The sequence below is a fragment of the Abrus precatorius genome, unplaced genomic scaffold, assembly GCF_003935025.1.
Source record: "Abrus precatorius isolate BTA unplaced genomic scaffold, Abrus_2018 Scaffold3, whole genome shotgun sequence".
NCBI lineage: Eukaryota > Viridiplantae > Streptophyta > Magnoliopsida > Fabales > Fabaceae > Abrus > Abrus precatorius.
In genome coordinates, this window is record NW_020874373.1 from 29766496 (window position 1) to 29782603 (window position 16108).

Genomic DNA, 16108 nt, shown 5'->3' on the forward strand with positions numbered 1-16108 from the left:
GGTAATATTCACTTATGGTAAAAAATATTAAATGTTAATTGTCATCAAAGGTTTTGATGAGATAAATATTATATGAATTCAGTTTGCATAACTTATTAAACAAGTAAGTATCTAATTCAATATTTAAACATTGCTTTAATTTATTTTGTTAGTGTCATTATTGCTTATCAAGCAAAAAGATAAGTTTAGGTTTCTAAGATGAAAATGCATTAAACTAGATATGTCACTATACAAATATACTTTCCAAATAACCTTTTAAATTGCTAGTTATTATAATATCTATAATATTATTTCATATTTTTATTTTTTCATCCATAAAGTGTCCTAAACAAACAAATAGCAATGACTATAAATATCATCTATATTTTTTTATTGAAGATATTTTACAGCATTGATAAACTACTATCCCAATTAACTTAAGGAATTCCTATCTAAACTTACTTAATAATTTTGTTCTACTTAAATTTTGTCACATTGTTCATTTAACTTGACTTTGTGTATTTGTAATGTGTTTAATATTTTCTAGAGTACCAGTTTTCAACCTTTCCTAATAATAGAGTTCAACAAGTTAAAAAGGAGTGATTTGCGTAACTCTATCATAAATGTTTTAAAAACAAATTAAGTATAATATATTTTTAGTAATTTTTTCATTATTCATTGTGGTTTATCAATGTAATTATATTAATTTTTTTCTTCTTTTGTATTGTTCTAAAATTTTGAGATATTGAGTTATTGTCAATTTAATTTAATTATTGATTGTCAAACATAAGTTGCTTTATCAAGTATATTTGGGATATTAAAATATTCCTACCTGTATTTAATTTCAATTTTTAAAATTTAGGATTTAAAATTATTAAATAAATTACCAAATTTTTTCATAATTTTAGAACATTTAAAAGAACTATTGTCAAAACTTTCTAAACTGCTCTAAAAAATATAAAGTTTCGAGAGCAATCAAGAGTTGAATGACTCTTCAAACTATATTTTTGTGAGTAGTTATTTAATCTCTCTCTAAAATTTGACATACTTAGTGAGATATTAGATCAATTCGGAATACTTTTAATTAGATGTGAAACGATTCTTTCATTTCTTTTTATTTAGCTTAGTGTTAACTAAAAAAATTAGTATAAAGTTTATCTTTTTTCAACTTTGATAAATAAAAATATCTTTGTTTCAATGAAAGAAACTTTGAATTTTTCTAATAACACTACCATGTTATTTCAAATTAAGTCATTTAGCATAGAAAAATTACAAAAATATTATCACAATTTCTAATATAATTATTGAAGCCATAAAATAATTTATCATAAAAGTTTCAAATAAACTTACCAAAATCACTGTATATGAGGATTACTTTCAATATTTTCAATAATGTTAAAGCACAAGGAGGTTAATAGCACACAATTAAGAACAAAAAGCAATAAATATTAAATTTCTTACGAGGTTTGCTATAAAAACAGTTTTTTATTTTATTTTTAATATTATTTTTCATTTAAAAAGATTTTTAAAAATATATCATTTTCCTATGTCAAAGATCAATAAAAAAAATTAAAATCTGAAAAATTAAAATACTAGATCCATACAAATTCAATGTCTAGTTTAAAAATTTACTCATTCTTTCACTCTATATATATATATATATATATATATATATATATATATATATATATACACGGTGTGACATGACCTTCCTCCTCCACCACTAACCACCATGTTTACTAAATTCCTCATCTTCTTTCTCCTTTGCAATCCCTTTGTTTCTTTGATCACAGCACATGAATACCCTGATGATGATTTCGTGCGTCCATTGGACAGAAAACTGTTGGGTTTGGATCAAAAGCAAGAAAAGCTGAGCCATTTCAAGTTCTATTGGCATGACATAGTGAGTGGACGCAACCCTTCTTCAGTTGAAGTTGTTCCTCCACCCTTGAAGAACTCAACCACAGCTTTTGGTTTGGTGAACATGATTGAGAACCCTTTGACTTTGGGACCCCAATTGAGTTCCAAATTGGTGGGAAAAGCACAAGGGTTCTATGCTTCCACATCGCAGAGTGAAGTGGACTTGATCATGGCTATGAATTTTGCAATAACTGAAGGGAAGTACAATGGTAGCACCATCACAATTTTGGGGAGGAACCCTGTTTTCAACAAGGTGAGGGAGATGCCTGTGATTGGTGGTAGTGGACTTTTTCGATTTGCTAGGGGATATGCTCAACTTAGAACTCACTGGTTCTCACCTAAGACTAAAGATGCTATTGTTGAGTACAATATTTATGTTTTTCATTATTGATATATGTATGAGATTTTCATTTTGCTTAATTTTATTTTGTATATTTGTTTCTTGTTTTCCTCTTTTGAGGTTTCACTCACTTATCATGTTTTCTCTTTTTCCTCATGAAACAAGAGATGGAGTTATTGGGTTTCTCCTCCTCGACCCATCTCTATCTCTCTTACATACTATGTATTTGTAATTTTGTGCTTCATATGAGAATTAAAATGATAACAATTTATGGTCACTGCACTGTATTGCCATTGGAAATATTCTCACAGAAAGTTTAAAATAAATTGTTGAAGCAATCACACATTATCATTGGTTTAATGAAACAGAGAGAAGAAAGAAAAAAGATATAAAAATGAAATATTTTTACCATTTAGATGTTGATATAAATAAGAAATATAAAATGAAAAAATATTTATTAATTGAAAGATGTTTAGGTAAAGTAGAACAAAAAAAAGGAGTCATGAACATAATTAAACTTAAATTCATGAAGTGTTAACTAATTTTTGTCCTTTTAAATTTTATGAAAATATAAAAATATATATACAATGAGAGAGATTACATTAAAAATTGTTTAATTTTGTACCCCTCTTGTGTTTTGAATCCGAAGTTAAGGATATCCTAAACCAAAACCACGAAATGTCACAGTTCATGAAATGCAGGGCTCAGTCAGTTCAAGCCTTTGATGTTTTAGGTCATATAGGTGTTTGAACATCTTTGTAAGCTATAGTGCTCGTAAAGATTCTAATGAAAGAAAATTCATTTTAATTGGAGAGTAGATTTATCCTTGAAAGCTAAGGATATTAACCTAATCATTGGTCTTGTGGTTGTTGGATGAAAATTGATCCTTGGGTTATCAAAATTAACCCTTTTCACCCTTTGTTGGCAGCTTGTGTGGTTGCTTTCTATGTAATTAATTAACCATAGTCATTATATCAGTCTCAAATCAAAATTAGTTATTATTGCAGAATTTGAAACATTATTTTTAACTCTTGCCAGCAAGATGAGGCTAGAAGTTTCCCATGATTAAAGTTAACTACTTAAGTGTAAATGTGATATGGGTTAAGGTTAAAAAACCATTATTTCTCTATCATACCAAACAACTATAGATAAATAATTTTTTATCCTTTCAAGCTTTCACCTTTCTATAAAAAAAAAGGACAAATTTTGTTATTATATATCTTATTATTGAATAGAAAAAAAAAAGGTAATCACCACTTTCTCTATGTTTAAACTATCTAATGCGATTATGTATATAGCATACTTCCCATGAGAATGAAAAATTTACTAAAAAATATTATTTAAATTTAATTTATGAGATTAAATATCTGTATTACAAGAGAGTAAAAAGCTAATATGAATAGGTCGAGTATTTAATTTACACAATAGACATTTATCTAATCATGAAAATTCATTAATATATAAATTACAAGAATAAATATTTACTTTACACGAGAATGAAAATTTTACATAAAATTATATTATCAAAATTACAAGTTAGACATTTAAATTATAAATAGTTTAATTTTAATACACTGTCAATTAATTAAAAATACAATCAATATAAATTTTAAATCAATTATTGATAAAGACTATGATTTTTTTAATCACATAGCATGATAGTGTAAACAACACTATCATATATTTTAATTTAATTTAATTATAAATATATTCAAAATTTTTATAAATATTTTTTTTGATATCTTATTTGATAGACTTAATTTTAAATTTTTTATTCATATTTTCATTCAGATACACTGACAAATAAAATTTGATTTAGAGGCAATTGCAATATTTTAATAATATATATTAAAATTTATCAAAAACACGCACAAGTGACAGTTTGGCCGAGTGGTCTAAGGCGCCAGATTTAGGCTCTGGTCCGAAAGGGCGTGGGTTCAAATCCCACAGCTGTCATTTTCTTTTACACTTTAAGAAAGTGAAAATCAATTCTGCGAGAAGTTTGTTTAAAGCAACTTGTTCTTTAATTTTAAAATTATTATAATTTGTGGATGAGATTAAATTTCTTAAACATAAATTCACTTTGATTTTAACTTAATATTAACTAAAACTCATTTTGTCAAATGTAAATAATCTAAAATCGTGTTAAGAACTAAAATAAGTCTATCAATCACAATAAATAAATTAAATTAGATTGAAAGTGGTATAGAAGCAAAATAACTAGCTAACTTTGTTTTAAATCAATGGCATTACTTTGATCCTAAGTAACTTTTGAAAAAAAAAATGTTACTTATGATAAATTAATAAATTATAATTAATTTTTAATACTTTAACTTTAATTTTTAAGAACATTATAGTATTTATCTTGACTTCGTCTACTTGTTGTCTTACTCTTTCTAGTTCTTTTTAATTTTCTTATTTCTTCTTCAATGGTTGCGATAAAATGGCAGGGGTGGAGGTCAACGGGATGACTTGCATAGATTGCTATCAAGTGAGGTTGATAAGATGATTTTGCTACAATGGTGAGTGATTATGGTGTGTGTGTGTGTGGACATCAATTAGTGATTGGTTTTAATAATATGAGATTTCAGGGAATGTGAAACATGATTGGTGGTAATTTGTGATGGGTAAGGACTATGGTAAATTGTTGTGAAGCTGGTTTAACAATGGTGGAAATTTTGTGAGATGTGCATAATTTTAGGTTTAGGTGGCGATCACCTAGATGATAGGTTTGGTGTGTAATTTGATAGTTCATTTGTAATTTTGAGTTGGTTTTGAGGGATGAAATAGTGGCTTAAGTGCCAGTGACTACACAATTGACGTGGATTGATGTAAATGGTAATAGTGGTGATGACTCAAGTAAATTAAAAAGTATAGTGAGTAATGTTCTATGATATTGACTTATGATGCAATATGGTATCTTAATTAATTCAAAAGAAATGAAGAAGGAAAAAGAAGAAGAAAAACAATGACGAGTAATTAATATTTAATAAAAAAATCCTATCTATTAAATCATGAAAACATAATTCACTTTAAGTTTTGCATGGTTTATTGGTGCTACGAACAAATACATAAAAAGAATCTCAGGTTTCATTTATATTTTTTCTTAGTTTTTTCAACGCCAGCAACGATGTTTCACTTTGTGGTGATTTCTTAACGAATTAATTGTCTTTCAAATACATAGTTCCTCAGATAAAAGCAAAGTTAGAAGATGAAAGGTTTAAACTTTCTGTATCAATTGCTTAACCTTATATTGTCAGAAGATAAATAATTTTAAGCTGAGTAGGATTACTTGTATTGTTAACATCACTTAAGTGGATCTGGCATTTAGAAGAATAAAGTATAATTTTACATATATATAAAAAATGAGGTAAAGTGTCCTAGTAAAAAACTAAAAAGTGATTGTTCTAATTTTCTTTTTATATGTAATAAAAACATCTATCTATCAGAATTATAAAAGCATAATTAATATTTAAATAAATAATAAATAGATTCTCAAATTTTGATTTTACATTACTCCTTACTTGCGACATGAAAAGTAAGCCACCCCGCTAATTTCTCTGCAACGAACCAAACAAAGGTTAATTCAATTGACCCCGAGGTTGTCCTCTGTGTCATGTCTGTGCAAACAACCTTAACAAACTTGACGGCAAATTTTCACAAGTCCCACTTCCGGATTTTCCTCTCCGTTCAATTTTCTTCTCTCAGACACTGTCATTTCCAAGATGAAAAACACTCACAACAGAGCATTGCCACCATCGTACACTCTCTCTGTGACTCTCACCGTTTTTCCGAAGCCCACCAACGCCTCTCCCTCTTCCTCGCCTCTGGTTCCCTCCCCGACGAGCGGACCTGCAACGTTCTCCTCGCACGCTTGCTCGCTTCTCGAGCTCCTCACACAACCTGGCCTCTCGTTCAGTTCTTGATCGCTTCAAAGCCCGGTTTTGTTCCCTCTTTGATTAATTATCATCGTTTGATGGATCAGTTTTGCGGGGTTCATCGACCCCGCGATGCTCACAGGTTGTTTTTTGACATGAAGAATCGTGGGCATTGCCCCAATGTTGTTTCTTTCACCACTTTGATTAATGGTTATTGCTTAGTTGGTGGAATCAGAGACGCACGCAAGGTGTTTGAAGAAATGGTTGAGAGTGGTGTGGTGCCGAATTCGGTGACTTACAGTGTTTTAATTCGAGGGGTTCTCTGGGAAAGGGATGTGGAAAGTGGGAAGGAACTTATGTGCAAGTTGTGGGAGAGGATGAGTGTGGAAGTGGATCCTGCTGTGAAGACTGCTGCTTTTGCAAATTTGGTTGATTCTTTGTGCAGGGAAGGCTTTTTCAGTGAAGTGTTTAGGATGGCTGAAGAGTTGCCATTTGGGAGTAGCTTTTCTGAGGAGGTTGCTTATGCCCAGATGATGGATTCGCTCTGTAAAGTTGGAAGGTATAATGGGGCTGCGAGGATTGTTTCTGTAATGAGGAAGAGAGGGTTTGTTCCGAGTGAGGTGTCGTATAATTATATCATTCATGGGCTTAGCAGTGATGGTGATTGTATGAGGGCTTATCAGTTGTTAGAGGAAGGGGTTGAATTTGGGTTCATGGTATCTGAGCATACTTATAAGGTACTGGTGGAAGCTCTTTGCCAGGTGTTGGATGTGGACAAGGCAAGGGAAGTTTTAAAACTCATGCTTGGTAAGGAAGGTGTTGATAAGACTAGGATTTACAACATTTTCTTAAGATCTCTTTGTCTTGTGAACAATCCAACTGAGCTTTTAAATGTGCTTGTGTTTATGCTTGAGAGCCAGTGTCAGGCTGATGTGATTACCCTCAACACTGTAATCAATGGTTTTTGCAAGATGGGGAGGATTGATGAAGCTCTGAAGGTATTGAATGACATGTTAATGGGTAAATTTTCTGCACCTGATGTTGTGACCTTCACTACTGTGATTTCTGGTTTGTTGGATGCAGCAAAAGTCAATGAAGCACTTGATCTATTCCATAAAGTGATGCCAGAAAATGGTATAAGACCTAGTGTCGTGACATATAATGCACTTCTTCGAGGCCTATTCAAACTAAGGAGACCAAATGATGCACTCGTGACTTTTGATAATATGGTAAATGATGGCATTGCTGCAGATAACACCACACATGCAGTTATGGTGGAAGGTCTTTGTGAATCTAATCAAATAGATGGGGCAAAGAGTTTTTGGCACAATGTTATATGGCCTTCTGGGGTTCATGATAATTTTGTTTATGCAGCAATTCTGAAAGGGCTTTGCCGCTCTGGCAAATTTAATGAGGCTTGTCATTTTTTGTATGAATTGGTAGATTCTGGGGTCTCTCCAAATATATTTAGTTACAACATTCTGATCAACTGTGCGTGCAATCTTGGTTTGAAAAGAGAAGCTTACCAAGTTGTTAGAGAGATGAAAAAGAATGGTCTGACTCCTGATTCTGTGACATGGAGAATTCTTGACAAGTTACATGGAAAAGTAAGGAAGAACACAGGTTCTGAAAAACCAACCCTGTCAACAGTTTATGAGGGACATGACATAATGAACTAAGTCCAGATGGAAGCATATGGAATTCGGTTTGTACTTTAAAACATAAAATTGTGGTTTGATTCAAAGGCTTCTACAGGATAAACTAGGTCTTTGAAGTTTGAACATCGAAGAGGAGCATTAAAATAGGTGGAGCAATGATAATCCTCTGGAATTAACCATACATTAAACTGGGTTATTATAACATACTTGAGAGCAACAGCATGTTTGGGAGTTGGGTTTTGGAAGGAAAAAGAAGGAAAGAGAGTTTTTTCGTTTGCAATAAATATTCTCTAATTTGATATATATTTTTTAAAATAAAGAAACAAAATGATAAATTAATTATATAACTCTCTTAATATATATAAAAAATAATTGTCTTCAGTTCTCTTTCCATTCAAAACCCCATTTTCAAGCATATCCTAAGTGAATCTGAGAGTAATTTTATTAAATGATTCTGAAGCAACGAAGAGGGCTGAGATACTCTGCTGGAAGGAAAGCAAGCACAGCAGTTTTATACAGAATCAGCAATACATATATACAAAACCAGTTTGCTTACAAAAAGCCCACAACCAAACACCAACAGAGAAGCTATGAGATGAAGTCATCTACACCAAGTTCGATCCACCAACCATTTGTAATAAATTAATAATCTACAAAAAGAAGGCTACAATAAGTTTAAGAGCGTGACAATAATAGAAAAAGGAAAAATATGAGAAAATATCTATTTTAGTCCTTAAAATTATAAATATTAGATCAATTTAATCATTAAGTTTATAAAAATTTCATTTTAGTCTGAATTATTATAAAAATAATATTCATTTTAAGCGACAAGATCTTTTTATATCGATGTGGATTTAAAAAATTTTATACTTAATTTAAACATTTTATTTAACTTACATATAACATGTTATAATTTATTATTTCACTGGCAGCTAGACATAAGTTAAATGGACGATATAAATTGAGTGTAAAAGTTTTTAGATTTACAATTGTGTAAAAAGATCTTTTTATATATATATATATATATATATATATCATTTTATAAAATTAAAAAATAAAGAATATTTTTTTAAGTTAAAATTTATAAGACTTAAATAAAAATTTACTCAAAATATTATCCAATTGGAGCAGATTACGGGTTTTTTGCCTGTGTAGGGTTAAATGAAAGACATTTTATCCGTATGGGGTTGTTTGACGAAAAATTCCCTGTCTAGGGTGATTTGTGAGTGTCGGAAAAAATGTTGGCGACACATGATCAAGTATCGGCTGAAAGAATGCCGACACAGGTGCCAGACCCGACTACTGAGAGCGGTTACTTTCAAACCGCTCTCAAAAGTCCATTTAAGAAAGCGGTTCAATTCGAACCGCTCTCTAAAATGGACTTTTGAGAGCGGTTCGAATTGAACCGCTCTCTTAAATGACTTTTGAGAGCGGTTCCAATTGAACCGCTCTCAAAAGTCATGTGTGTCGTTTAAATTTATGCGACACTTGTGTATCGGCTGAAAGAATGCCGACACTATCTCTCCTCAAACGCATTATATAAAGGCAGACGCCGAGGTGTATTCTGCTGCTGCATTTCGCAATTGTGAAGAGAGGAGTTTTACAATTGTGAGCTGTTCTGCTGGAAGAAAAAGGTTAGAATGTTATTAATTTATTGTTTTAAATTTTTTTATTATTGTAAATAAATTTGAATTAATAATTTTAATATTATTATAAATAAATAAAAATAAAAATATTTGTAGTAATAAATTTAATTTATTTAATGTTAATATAATATTATTAAAAATATAAATGTAAAAATATATTATTTTAATGTTGTGGTAATTATTTTTGTTACTATTTGTTTAGGTAAAATTTTGTAATAATTTTGGTTGTATTTTTTAATTTGATACACATGATGACTAAAATTGTGGTTATTTTATACTGAAATGGAAGAGTGTACGAAGGAAATGAGGGTATCATATTCGAATGGAATAAGAAAATGATTAAAATAGAACGTGAAATTACTTTTGAGATGTTGAAAAAAAAATACATACAAAATTGAGATTGTGCAATAGTAATATAATTTCTAGACTAATTTCACGAATTTTAGTTGATTCAAGGAGTGAAAATTACACAGTTTTAGATGTATGTGATGATGAAGACATTGACTGTATGATAAGTGCTTGTCAAGAACGGCATGAAAGAGTAGTTGAGTTATATGTGGATATTGCGGTTGGTGAAACTTCTCATGTAGGTGAAAGTTTGTTATGTTTAAATGTATCACTCCCAACTGTGTCTGTTAGTGACAATGAAGAAGAATATGCAATTGGAGGAGGTAATGTATAATATTTATTTAAATTATATGATGTTTAAAATTTTATAATTTATTAATAAATATTTGCTGCTGCATCTACAGATGATGAAGATGAGTACGATGATGACTATGAAGATGAAGGAGAAATTCCTTTAGATAGTTCTTCTCATACTGATTTGGAAGATGGCTTCGATTCAATGATGACAGTTCCAAACACTGAAAGAAATAACATTATGCAAGGACAATCTGTAGGTACAATTTTATATAATACAATAATTGTAAAATATTTTTAACTAACATTTCTTGAGTTTAATACAGATTCTATAACACCTTTTTGGAACATAAGTTCACACTACACTGCTATTAATTGGGAACATCCTGATCAAGAATTAGATTTTTTGGAGTTGCATTCGTCACAATCATGGGCACAAGGAGATGCATTATATGTTGGACAACTATTTGACTCTAAAGAGAAGGTAAAGATGGCGATAAAACATTATGCAATGAAGAAACATCAAACATTTTTTGTGGTTGAGTCAAAAGCATCAACTCATTTTGTCAAGTGTGTGAATCATATTTCTGGGTGTCCTTGGAAAGTAAGAGCATTGCTACCCAAAAATTCAGATAAGTGGAAAATTACGAGATGAGGTGGTCTGCATACCTGCGTTAATACTATGATTTCTCAAGACCACAAAAAGTTAGATTCAAATTTTATTTGTTCATGCATTATTGGTACGTGAAACTCAATTGAGATTATATTTATTTGTCTATTTAAAATGATTTGGATATGATCATTAGTTGAGATTTATTGTTTAATTTTATTGACAGGTATGGTCAAAGAAGAACCTTCTGTTCCCGTTTCATTAATCCAAGAGAGAATAAGTGGCCAATTTGGGTATTCAGTTTCATACAAAAAAGCATGGAAAGCAAAGCAAAAAGCAATTGTGACAATATTTGGTGATTGGGATGAATCTTATGCAACATTACCAAGATGGTTAGAATACATGCAATTACATGCTCCAGGGTCAGTTTACAAAATTGAGACCAATGATTATGTGAGAGGTAATGTAATGGATAATAGAGTCAGAGTCTTTCATCGAGTATTTTGGTCGTTTAGGCAATGTCGTGAAGCCTTCAAGTTTTGCAAGCCTATAATACAGGTAGACGGTACCTTTTTGTATGGTAAGTATAAGCAAACATTGCTTATTGCTACAACTCAAGATGGCAATAACAGTGTGCTTCCTATAGCATTTGCCATTGTTGAAGGAGAAACATTATCAGCATGGGAATGGTTCTTAGCCATGATCCGTCTAAATGTTACTGATAAAACTGGAATTTGTTTAATATCTGATCGCCATCAAAGTATTAAAAGTGTTGTGTCTAATCCACATATTGGGTGGCAACCTCCTAATGCTTACCATGTTTATTGCATTCGTCACATTGCAAGCAATTTCAATAGAAGATTCAAAAATTCCGCAATGAAGAGTAAGCTTATGAAATTAAGTAAGTATGTTATCACTATTACATTTTACATTATCTATGAATATATATTTATTTTTCACCATTAACTGTATAACTTATTTAAATGTAGCGTATACACCTTGCAAGCAAAGATTTGAAGCTGGTCTTAATAAATTTCGTTCGCATTCTCCTGAAGTTCAAACATGGATTGACAACATATCAAAGAAAAAGTGGAGCTTGGCTTATGATCATGAAGGGCGGCGTTATGATCACATGACGACTAATTTGTCTGAGTCAGTGAATAAAGTTTTAAAAGGGGCAAGAAATCTTCCAATTACTGCCCTTGTGAAAGCAACCTATAGTAGATTGGTCGAATATTTTGTCAAATGGGGTGAAAGCGCAATCAATGACATGAACAATGGTAAAAGGTATTGTCGTAAATTAATTGAAGCTATAGAAAAAAATCAACAAGAAGCATCTTCACATCAGGTTCGTCGTTACGACATACAAAGTACAAGGTTCGAGATTGAAGAGGCTTTTAATCCAATGACACAAAGGGGGGGTCATAAGTGGAGTGTGATATTATCTACACGTGAATGTGAATGTGGCAAATTTCAGGCATATCGATACCCTTGTTCACATGTCATAGCCGCTTGTGTTACTGTAAGTATAGACTTTTGGCAGTATGTTGATCCTGTATATACTCTGCAGTATGTTGTGAACGCATACTCATCTCAGTGGTGGCCGCTTGGAAATGAAGCAAACATTTTACAAAATGATGAATGGAAGTTGTTGCCTGATCAAGATAGAGCACGAGGTAAAGGAAGACCAAAGGCTTGTAGAATTAGAAATGAAATGGATTGGGTTGAGTCACAACCGCGACAACGATGTCGGTTATGTCGACAACTAGGTCATAATCAACGTCATTGTACTCAACAAAGCAATGCTAACATTAATCATGACTAGTACCGTATGATTGTAAAAAGTGTGGTAGATTTTATTAATGTATGTTGTCTTATTGTGGTATGTTGTGTCATTAATGTATGTTGTTTGATTAATCTTGTTTGATGTCGAATGTGTAGAATGTGGCAAATTATAAATGAGTCGTGCATTTAAACAAAAGCAAACATTAATTAACATCATCTAAAGTTTTCAAATACAGTATCATAACATAGTCTCAATCAGAATTCAATGACTGCTCGTGAGGTCCCTCCTCATGAGGTGTGAGAATGCACTGTCGACGATGATCTCGCGCTCCACGGTGAGGGTTACGTCTCACATCAGCTCCTGCTGCATCTGAGGCTGCAATGAATTCAGCATTAAGATCAATTTCACGGTCATGCCCAGGTACCATTGATGTTGTTTGCTCACTACATCCACTTTGATGAGTGCCTACACCGGTGCACTCGGTGTGAAAAACATAGGCTCATATGGAGGAGGTGTCATGAAAAGGCTAGCGCCAGGAACATAAAATTCACCGCTGAAAAATGGAGATGCAGGAGGGACGTTTAATTGCTGTGATGAGTGAACATAAGATGACTGTGTCCATTGTGATTGTTGAAACAGAAAAGGTGGTGGGACATAATAAACACCATCTCCTCGTTCGGGCAAAGGGGGCAATGTAAAATCTGTGGCCTGCAATTTTAAACACATAAGTATGTTCAAATGAAACATAAAGTGTTATAATTTAAGTAAAATGACCCAATGAAGCATAAGGTAACAATACCTGAAATGACGTTCGCCGACGTTGCAAACCTTTGCCTTCCCGACGTTGTTCACCAATACCAATGTCAATCTAAGGCTCATCTAGATTTCCACTCTGGATAGGAGGATCACATGAGGATGATGGCTCTAAGATATGTTCCTGCTCATTTTGCAAGGCTAACATCGTCTCACACAAATCCTTCATCTCCTCAAATGAAAATGTGTCCCTCCCATCATTACACAAGTAATAGGCCCTCTCATGAGCATCTCCCTGCATAACCATTACATTGAGATTAGATTCTATTAAACAAACAAAATCGTTTACTAGAATGATCTATACGTACAAGTAATGCAAACACTGCAGCATCTATGCTCATCCACCGTCTAGTATGAGTATGGTACCACCGCATGTATTCAGAGTTCGAACTCAGTAGACCAATTTGCGGTTCATTACTCACAACCCAATCTAATCTCCTGTCCCAATGTTCTAGTACGCCCCTAAATTTTGACTCCCAATTGTTAGCAGTCTTCCCTCTAAGAGTAATGTCATGTAGCTGGTCTGGCTGATAAGGAGCATGAGGAATATGTTGTACCATCCCAAATTGACGCATGGTACGATCGGGCTGGTGCCATTCAGATATTTGGAAACAAATAAGCGGCATAATAGCTCTCCATATATGCATGCCCTCAGTGCATATGGCAGGCAAAGTATGCATCAAATCTATACTATATGGTTGCCACACAAACTGCAAGTGTACAAAATATTATTGTAATTATTAATAATATTTTATTGATGATAACATATATCATAAACAAATAACGCATACCTGATCACGTTTCAAATGATCAAATTTGAACCTAAAGTAAGCTAGATCCTTTCTCCCTTTCCTAAAATTTTGAAATCTTAACCACCTATAAAAACATAAATATTACCATGACTATTTGTAATAAAATACTGTTGTGTAAATATTGAATGAAAGTTTTAATATTATAGACATACCGTACACCATAAGGAAGATCATTCTGTGTGTAAGGGGGATCACCCGGAGATAGAAATGGGAACCTATCCCACGCCCACAGCATCACAAGTGGAGTCAATCCTCCAATACCAGACCGATCAATATTCGTGGACATGCATAACTCTCTGTATAGGAAGGCTAACGCTGCACTTCCCCAACTATATTGTCCAGTTATCTCTAAATCTTCAAGTAAAGGAAGGTACCTAACTGGGACCCTGCTACTAGAATGATCAGCTAACATAAACCCACCAATAAGTCTCAAAATATATGCTCTTGCAAAGCGAGTTAGCTGAATGAGATTTTGGTTGTGCAACCCAACATGGGAAAAATGCTCATCCAACCAAGTAAGTTTCAAGCTGCTCCCCATAAATGCAGAATTAGGTGGTCTAATTCCCAATAAATCTTCAACAATTTGTGCCCTGTCACCTCCTGTAGGGGCAATAACTGGTCTTCCATCAATACGAAGACCCATCTGAATAGCAATGTCTTGAAGAGTAATAGCACACTCTCCAGGGGCATGTGAAATGTATGGGTCTCTGGCCTCCATCTTTCTACCAACGCTGTAATCAATTGGCGGTCAATAGGAATACTAGCCAACTGTGCTACTCCAGCAAATCCTACTACTGTCAAATGAGGAATAATCTCTACTGGTACTCCCTCCATGCCAGCATGTATGAAATGACCTCTTCTTACTCTCAATATTGGGTGTTCACGACCATCCCAAATATGCTCTGAAACATGAATAGACTGATAGCGCAGTAATGAACCATCCTCGGGGCCGGGATTTAACACCCTACTACGAGATGAAGATGATGCCATCTAAAATCTATATAAACAAGTAAACTATTAACTTCAAATTTATAATATAAGCAACCAAATTTAATAAAAACAATATCATTTTAGTATTAAACAATTTGTACCTTCAAATAATATTTTTCTAATTATATTTTTTTTGTTATTTTAAGATAATAATATTTGTATAACAATAATAATATCATCATCATTTTTACTTTTAAATACAGTTTTCCACGTAAATAAAACAAAAAATTAATTTTAATTTAATTATTTTTCTATTTTTCTCTTTCCTTTTTTTTTGCTTTTTACATGCATAAAATTGTAATTTATTATTATTGATTAAAATCATTTAATTAAAATCATTTAAATAACTACAAACTTTTTAAAATATTCAAATGTCTAAATTAATATTGATTTAATATTTTTATTTTCAGTCATTTATATTTTAAATAATATTTTCAATTTTATTTAACTTACATTGCTTATATATTCATCTTTATTTCACTTAATTCCTTATATTTGACTCTAATTTTTTTTAATTAATCTAATTTATAATTATTTGATGCATAACTATATTTTAATCTTTCACAATTTTAATTTATTTACTATTTCTTATTTATGTGACATAATATTTGTTGAAATATTATTACAAATTTAACAACTGCAGATTCTTATAATATAAATTTATTAATTAATGTTTTTCATTCTTATTATTTCAATTTTATTTTGTTATTCATAATTTTATATTTTATTAACCTTATAATAATAATCACACATAATTTTTCCTCATATATTTATTTAATTTAATTCTTTTATATTTCTTATTTAATTATTTTTTACATAAGTAACAAGAAAATTATATATTTTAATTTAACTATTTTTTTATTTTCTTATTTTTCTATTTTTCTATATTCCTATTTTCCTATTTTTTACATGCATAACAAAATCACTATAAATATAAATTTTTACTAACCTCCGTTTGCTAAGAATCTGGACCACTGAAAGTCCCTCTCACAGTAGCCTGGACCACCACCGATTGCAATATTCCTGGGACCAAA

General features: G+C 31.7%; 3 protein-coding genes and 1 non-coding gene across 4 annotated transcripts; all 4 read left to right on the forward strand.

Moving 5' to 3' along the window:
* Nucleotides 1-1711: 1711 nt before the first annotated feature.
* On the forward strand, nt 1712-2326 carry LOC113863280 (dirigent protein 22-like). Its single transcript, XM_027496807.1, has one exon. The coding sequence runs from the start codon at nt 1712-1714 to the stop codon at nt 2288-2290; it is 579 nt and encodes a 192-aa protein (XP_027352608.1). The 3' UTR covers nt 2291-2326.
* A 1789-nt stretch (nt 2327-4115) lies between these two features.
* Nucleotides 4116-4195, forward strand: TRNAL-UAG. The gene has a single exon. It is a non-coding gene; the product is annotated as a tRNA-Leu (tRNA).
* Nucleotides 4196-5809: 1614 nt separating this feature from the next.
* On the forward strand, nt 5810-7950 carry LOC113863182 (pentatricopeptide repeat-containing protein At3g18020). The gene has a single exon (XM_027496654.1). The coding sequence runs from the start codon at nt 5856-5858 to the stop codon at nt 7794-7796; it is 1941 nt and encodes a 646-aa protein (XP_027352455.1). The 5' UTR covers nt 5810-5855; the 3' UTR covers nt 7797-7950.
* Nucleotides 7951-10901: 2951 nt separating this feature from the next.
* LOC113862452 lies at nt 10902-12498 on the forward strand. The gene is made up of 2 exons (XM_027495538.1): nt 10902-11556; nt 11663-12498. Exons 1-2 carry the CDS (start codon nt 10902-10904, stop codon nt 12496-12498), a joined length of 1491 nt encoding a protein of 496 aa, XP_027351339.1.
* Nucleotides 12499-16108: the final 3610 nt, after the last annotated feature.